At 43.6% G+C, this 7,979-nt stretch overlaps 2 protein-coding genes across 3 annotated transcripts in view; one reads left to right on the top strand and one right to left on the bottom strand.

Moving 5' to 3' along the window:
• The window catches only part of EPB42 (erythrocyte membrane protein band 4.2), an 18,892-nt gene extending 10,919 nt beyond the window's left edge, over positions 1 to 7,973 (top strand). Inside the window, exons 10-13 of one of the 2 annotated variants that reach the window (XM_019645058.1) lie at positions 904 to 1,203; positions 2,491 to 2,651; positions 3,799 to 3,932; positions 6,625 to 7,973. In XM_019645058.1, coding sequence (XP_019500603.1) covers positions 904 to 1,203; positions 2,491 to 2,651; positions 3,799 to 3,932; positions 6,625 to 6,787 — 758 coding nt within the window. In that variant the 3' untranslated portion in view covers positions 6,788 to 7,973. Of the gene's footprint in view, positions 1 to 903; positions 1,204 to 2,490; positions 2,793 to 3,798; positions 3,933 to 6,624 lie in introns of those variants that run through there. The other variant, XM_019645057.1, reaches the window with a different exon arrangement.
• Positions 1 to 7,979, bottom strand: part of CCNDBP1 (cyclin D1 binding protein 1) — a 20,126-nt gene that overhangs the window by 1,604 nt on the left and 10,543 nt on the right. The gene's annotated exons all lie outside the window — the stretch shown is intronic.

The raw sequence follows: 7,979 nt of genomic DNA, 5'->3' as shown, positions 1-7,979 counted from the left end.
ATGGCAGCCCACTGCAGCCCCACTGCAACCTATGCCATCGCTGGCGACTCATGGCAGCCCAGCTCCAGGTTCAGCTGTTGTTCACCATCTTAGCTGTAGAGGGCACAGCATCACCGGCCTATGTAGGATCCAAACCAGCGGTCCTGCTGCTCACAGCTAGTGCTCCCAAGCCAACTTTTAACCAACAAGCCACTAGGCCGGCCCCATCTCCCTTTCCCATTTTTGTCAAACACCTGTTCCTCCTCCATATTAGTTAAAGGCACCACCATCCACCTATTTGTCCAAATAAGACTTGCACTTGCCTCACCTCTTCCCCCTTTACCGCCCTACATTACTCTCACATCTGTCTTCTCATCTCCTTCCCCATTGCCTATAGGTAACCCAGGGCCTCATCATGTCTTGTCTGCTGCATTCCAACAGCCTCCTAACAGGACCCCCTACCTCCAGTATCTCCATCATTACTCCCTTTCCAACTTTCAGTTTCCAGAATGAGCTTTCTAAGACACAAATGTAATTATGTTACTCTCCTGCTCCAGAATATTCCTTGGCCCCCATTGCCCTTGGAATAAGTCCAAACACCTTCACCTAGGAAGATTCAAGTCCCTGTCAAACTGTCCTTAAAGACAGTGTGACTTGTCCAAAGGCTTGCTCTCCCAACTGTTCAAGGGGTGAATTCATAGCACTTGAAAAAAAACTTTGTCCTTGAGTGACTAAGAAGGGACAAGCTTTATCTGAGGTGGATCTTCCTAGCACAGACTTTTTAAGCTAAATATGGCCTTAGAGATTTGCAAAGCGCTTGTGACTTCAACATTGAGCAGCAGTGGGTAAATGAATCCTGGGTTTTTATTAGAAGGGTCTATACCTGCTGGGTAAGAGATCTGCTTTGTTTCTCCCATTCTTCAGGATCTCCTCAAGAAAAAGAGGTGCTGGAGAGAGTCCAGAAAGACAGATTGGAACATAAGAAAGACAATGGAATCCATCCTCCCAGTCTCGAGACTGCCGATCCTCTGTACCTGTTCTTGGAATCACCCAGCTCCCTACCCCTGAGAGGGGATGTGAAGCTCTCTGTAACCCTTGTTAACCCCAGTGACCAGGAGAAGGAGGTGCAGCTGGCAATTGGGGTACAGGCCATGTACTACAATGGCATCCTTGCTGCTGAGCTCTGGAGGAAGAAAATGTTCCTTACACTCAGTGCCAACCTGGGTAACTCTCTATGGCCCCACCAGAGGTCCACACACCCAGCTCCCACCCTGGGCACACAGCAGCAATAGGGCTCCCCTTGCAGGTCTGAAGAGGTGGCTTCTAGGCCCTGGTGTTCTCTCTCTCTCTCCCTCAACATATATTTATTGCACTTCGCACAGAAAAAACCCCAAAACACCCCACAATTCCAATTGCAGTAAAATAAGTAAACAGACCATAGCAGCAGTGTAAGAAATGTTTGATAAGATAAACAGAGTACAATGGTAAGGGAACATCATCCCCATGCTTGGTTCAGACAGCACTGGTTCTTAACGGATGAATAGGACAGTGATGGACAGAAGAGTGAGTCGTGAGCATTCCAGGCAGAAGGAACAAGTGTACAGGTTCCTCCTCCCAGAAATTCTTATTTTATTGGTCTGGGATGGGGTCCAGGCACTGGTATTTTTTTCAAGCTCCCTGTTATTTTAGGGTTGCAAGTTCTTGGACAAGAGCAGAACAAAGTTGTTGTTGAACTTTTTGCTGCAATCAGAATCACCTAGGGAAATTTGGTGCTCAGCCTGCACCCCAGACCAACTAAATCAGAAATTCCATGGTTGAAGCAAATATCAAAAAAATTTTAATTCCTTGGGTGGTTCCAACATGCAGGCAAGAGAGAATAGTGGAATAGAGCTTGCCTACATTATTGCAAAAGGCTCCTAACCAACCCCCCGTCGCCCACTGCCTCCAGCCTCTCCACCATATTCCCTTTCCAAGGGGTTGGGAGGAGTGGTGTGTGAGCTGGATGGGCCAGATCATGCAGGAGCTTGTATATCATGCTAAGCAGTTTGAGTTTTATTCTTTGGGCAATGAGGAGCTGGTGAAAATTTTTAACGAGAGAGTCAATGTGATCAGAAATTCATTGAAAATAAAAACTTTTGGTAGAATGGAATGAAAGGGGTCATGCTAGAGTGGTGGTTCTCAACATTAACTGCACACTGAATCACCTGGAGAATTTAAAAAATACAGTAATACCTTGATTTGCGAGCATAATTTGTTCCAGAAACAAATTAATCATATTTTAAGACATCACTCGTTTACCACGTTAAAATGTATTAGAAATGTTTGCTCGTCCTGCGGAACACTCGCAAATCACGTTACTCTCAATCCAAGGTTTTACTGTGCTGACACTGGGGCTTCATCTTCCTGGCTTCAGTGAGATCCTGACTCCTTTGCATTGTGTGTGTAACTATTGCTTGTTTCCGGGGCATGCACACTCAGCCTTTTGCACTGACTCCACCCGTCATGTTTCAGTTAGGAAGATCACCACTGGCCTGTCCTCCTCCAATTTTGAGCGAAGCCCACCTGAGAACAGCTTCCTCAGACTCACCGCCATGGCAACGCACTCCAAGTCCAGCCTCAGCTGCTTTGCTCAGGAAGATATCGCCATTTGTAGACCATGCCTTGCCATCGAGGTAGGCACCAGTCCTCCCCCAAATTGCCCTCGTTTGCTACTACTCAGGTCTCCATTTCAGAAGGAATCAGAGATTCCTTCAAAGCTTCAGAGCAGGTGGCTGTGCTGCAGGATTGCCAGAAAATGCTAGGTTGAGAGCTCCTTTTCTTGAAAGATGGTTTTTTACATGTGCTATTCAGGTTCAAATCTTCCAACTTTAGTTGGTTAAATAAAGGTTTCTAAAATTGGGGACTTCCCAGTTGCTGCCTCCATATTTATAGAGATAATAGCCTATGTTTATTTAGCACTTTATACATAGGCCAAAATGTTTTCACCTTCTTTATTTCTTTTAATACAAAAGCCTTGTGAGGTGGAACTGTTCCCATTATTTAGATGAGGCAACAGTCCTAGAGAACAACATGCCCAAGATCATAAAAATGGGACATTTTTAGTGTTACGGCTCTTGGTCCAGTACTCTTTCTACATGTCTAACCTGGCCAAAAGGAATGCGATTTGGTCCCTGCCCTCGAGGAGTTTATAGCTGGGTAAGGGAGACCCAACGTTTGGTCTTCTATGTAAGTGCTTTAATAGAGGTACAAAGTCACTATGGGATAAGCGAAGCAAAGGGGTTAATTCTATCTGGTGGGTTTCAGGAAGACTTCATGGAGGAGGTGGCATTTATACTGGACCTTGAAAAATGGATAAGCTTTCAGCACAGAGGTCGGGGAAGGCCAAGGCAGGCAGAAGACTGAGCTAAGAGGCCCAAAGGAAGGGAACCTGAGGCGTGTCCTGGGGATGGGAAAGGACCCGATGTGGCTTGGATGTTGTTTATTCAAGGGAAGAATAGATGAGGTTGGAGAGGTGGGTTGGAGTCAGACCATGAGGGCTCTGAATGCCAACTGAAGCTGAATTCCAGACATAATGGGAAACCCCCCAAGGTCTCTACGTGGAGGAGAGGCACCATCAGAGATCATCAGTGATGGTCAAGGGTGAAGAGTAAATGCAGGAAGACCAGGTAGAGGGGTAAAAAGTCAGCTGTGGTGTTTGGGTCAGGACGTCAGAGGTGGGAGAGTAACTGAGGAGGGTATGGGGAGGGTTCCCAGGAGGGGAAGGAGAGACTGTGGCTCTGTGCTCTTGGACTTTGCATCAAGTTTTGCCTCTTCCCTCAGATACCAGAGGTAGCAGAGCAATATCAACATCTTAAGGCCTCGGTCAGCATCTATAACTCCCTAAATGTTCCCATGGAGGATTGTGTGTTCTCCATCTTTGGAAGGGGGCTCATTCACAGAGAGAGGAACTACAGGTAAGAGACCACAAGCTTCTCACCCCTCAGACACATCTCAACTGGTCGGAAAGGCAGGAATGCAAGATTAATGATTGTCCTTTTGCTATGTCCATAGAGACAGAGCAAATACACTCTGAAGTACGGGATTAGAGCCTCTCTCATCCTAGGGTCACCATGTGTATAGGGGGACAGGAGTGAGGGTGGCTGTGTGCTCCTTGAGCACCCATCTAACCCTGGTTGCTGCCCTGATCATGCAAGAGCATGGGTATTGCTGGTGAATGCAGGTGAGAGGGTTAGGGCTAGGTACATGAGAATATTACAGGGAGGGTAGGCTGCCTCTCAAAAGCTGCATTCTACTAATGCCCACCACAATATTGAATTTTGTTTATATATTTGCTTTTATTCCTACTCCCATTCCCACCTCCCTTCATATCCTTTTGTTAGTATGTGTAAAATGTGTACTGTTGCTTCATGAACCTGTATTTTTAACTTATATAAATGATATTCTTTTTCTTACTTTTCACTGAGATCTGTTTTTAAGATTCATCCACATATATCAAGTCCATTGTTTCTGCTACATAATAGCCCATGGTGCCCATCCCCCACTTCCTTCACAGTGATGGGCACCCAGAGTGCCTCCAACTCTCTGAAACCACAAATACTGTCACAATGAACATCACCACACATGTCCCCTTATACACTTGTTTGAAACTTTGGTGGTGGAGGAAGGGATATACATGGCCAGGAATGGAATTGCTGAGTCATAGGATATGAGTTGGTTTGACCAGGTACTATCAGATTTGTTTGCAGAAGGGCTGCTGGAGCCTGTACTCCCTCCAGCAGTACATGACAGTTTCTATATTCCTACTATTCCTCTACTCTTGGCAACCAGCTTTCTCTTTCTTCCAGTCCAATAGTAATAAGGTAATATCTCATTATTGTTTTAATTTGCAACTCCTTATATGCTTATTAGTCTTTTCCATTTCCTCCTCTGTAAAGTTCTTTGCCCACTTTTCTTTTGGTGTTCCTGCTTTTCTTCCTTGATTTGTAGGAGTTCCCTGTATAGTCTAGGTATTAATCTCCTGTTGGTGTTAGATGTTGCAAGTATCTTCTTTCATTCTCTCTCCTTTCATTATGTCCACTGCATCCTTCGCTGAATATGAGTTGTGATCAAACAATACAGTGAATGAGTAAATAAAAAAATTATTACAGTAAAAGACACATTGCCATTAATCCCCCTCACTTTAAACACATTTATCCCATCACTCTTGCCACTTTCTGAAGCATTCTGGAAGTCCTCTTTCATGAGTGTCTTTAGTTGCACTGTCGTGGCTGCCTCAGTGTCCTGAATCATTTTGATTTGGGGGAAGAGCCAGAAGTCGCAAGGTGCCAGATCTGGTGAATAAGGTGGCTGAGGACAAACCCAATATTTTTATTTGACAGAAATTGCCGTATACCAGAAGTGATGTGTGACACAGAGCATTTTGTCATGATGGAGGATGATTTATGGCACACTTTAAAACACATCTTCTCTCAATCGTAGCTCACATCCAACTGACTGCATTGAATAAGTTCAAACTTGTCACACACTGTTACTAAGGTTCGATGCACCACTTCCCATATTGAAGATCCCTGCCTTTCCACTGGATGGCACTCAGCAGCAGCATTCACTGTATTTTGTGATCACAACTGAAAGACTCCATATCACACACTGCTTCTGGTATATGGCAATTTCTGTCAAATAAAAACGTTATGGTGTGTCCTCAGCCACCTTACTCACCAGGTTTGGCACTGTGTGACTTCTGGCCCTTCCCCAAAGTCAAAATGACCATGAAAGGTAAATGTTTTGAATTGATTCAGGACATCAAGGCAGCCGCGACAATACAACTAAAGACACTTATGAAAGAGGACTTCCAGAACTGCTTCAGAAAGTGGCAAGAATGGTGGAATGTGTTTGAAACAAGGGGAAGTATTTTGAGGGAGGATTAATGGCAATACCTTTTACTGTAATATATTTTTTTTTATTTAAACATTCGCCATATTGTTTGATCACACCCCTCGTACACAGAATAGTTTAGAGTTCACAACGACTACTCCTACCATCCCTGAGGTCCCTGACAGGTTGTCTGGTTATTAACAGACACTGCCTCAGCCTCATGAAACTCAATGAGTCATCTTGCCAATAAGTTGAGAGGAGGGACTGCCAATATTTAACCAGACTTTTGTGGTCTCCCGGATCAATTGTGGACCAAAGCTCCTCAAAGGAAATCTGCACCATTCCCTCAGTCACCATAAGAAGGTCCACAGGCAGGCCTGGAGGCTGCTGATAGGCTCCAAACACCACCTGTTGACATATTGACAGCTCAATATGCCTGCCATACCAACTGCATTTAGCAATGTGAGGGTTCCAAAACTATATAGCCTTTCCAAACATACCCCAATACTGTTACCAAGAGTGGGACCAGACTGACGTCACAGGTGATAAAAGAAACAGATGCAATGTGGAAGCCCTTGGCATAGGACTTCTCTTCTCAGCCATGCAATTGTTCACCGTAGGAAGGCTCCTGTCTTCTATCCCCTTAAAACATCCTCTGTTTCAACAGCAAAGTGTTTATTTCATCACAGCCTACTTCTTCAAGTAGGGAAGTCACTGGGACCAGCCACGCAATGAACCTGGGACAGAACTAACACCTGCCTTTCTTTATTTCAGGGTAGCTCCAGTGCAGCCCGGAAATACCTTGAGCACCCAATTCCCGTTCACGCCGACAAAGGTGGGGCTCAAGCAACTCACTGTGGAGATCGACTGCAACATGTTCCAGAACCTAACCAGTTACAGAAGTGTAACTGTGGTAGCCCCTGAACTTGCAGATTAAACTACCAGCTCTACTGTATTACTCGCCCCAAACACCCCCCCGAATCTATAATCTAAAACCAAATGTGTTGGAAAAGGGAAACTTTGCTTATCAGACGAGTGAATCTCCATTCAGGTTGAGCAGAAAGATAACTCAGAACAAAACTAGATTCCCAGAAACCACTAGAAAAGACATTCATTTTTGTCACCCCAGCATAAGCAGCTGTGAAGACTAGTTGTCTTAGAATAAAAACTGCTGGGCTTGAGTGATACAAGGAAGCCTTTGAAAAGGTACTCAGATAAGTACATTCATATTTTTCTGGTTCAGGATTTTTCCTAACCATTTTACTGCTCACTAACACATTTATTAACTCATAGGTAAGGAAAAGAACCTAACATTTAAATAATTCTTATGTTTCTGATGAAGTGGGACAATATTTGCTAAAAATGGAATATTTAGATAATCCATAATAAGATTACACTGATTTGTGCTATCCTTGACCATTAATCTTAAAGATCCAAAAATGACTGAACAAAGTTATAAAATATCCAATATAGGACCTGAGAGTAGAATGATCTTCTAGATTCAGCTATAGATAAGCTTTTGTGAGAGTTCTGTATTAATTAAGTATCCCACAATGAATGTCTGATGTTAATGACATGAGTTTGGGTTAGTAGGGAAATGTGAAAATTATTAAGTATATAGAAAATAGGCCCTATAAGAAAAAATAGAAGAACTGGACTGCTTTTGTACAAAGTTATGATTTCTTTTGTTGTTTACATTATTTTGTTGCTTTGGCAGTCTCTCAGCTTGATTTTAGTTCCTTCTCTTTAAGATAATTGTTAAAAATACAGAATGACACTTTATAAAGGTAAATTAGAACTCTTCACTTAGGAATTTCAACCCCAAGTATACACTAGTTGCTCAAAAGAATGGCTGCTGTTGCTGAGTATACCTACAGAGAACATGGGGACATCAGAAGGGCAGATGTGATCAATTACACCTATACAAAGAAAAGGACTGACATTAGAGGTTGTGGAGACCTGCAATTCATACATAAGGCCCAAGTCAGGTCGCCAGAATATACATCACTACAGGTTTACCTTGTTTCCAATACACAGTTTTCCAGGCTGATACAAAAATATAATTATGTGGAGATGGTTTTGCAGAAGGATTAACTGAAGAGGCCCTTAAAATTATATAAACTTGGGCC

Source organism: Hipposideros armiger, unplaced genomic scaffold, assembly GCF_001890085.2.
Source record: "Hipposideros armiger isolate ML-2016 unplaced genomic scaffold, ASM189008v1 scaffold_92, whole genome shotgun sequence".
NCBI classification, from domain to species: Eukaryota; Metazoa; Chordata; class Mammalia; order Chiroptera; family Hipposideridae; genus Hipposideros; species Hipposideros armiger.
The sequence above is the reverse complement of the archived record's forward strand: the minus strand, read 5'-3'. Positions and strand labels throughout refer to the sequence as shown.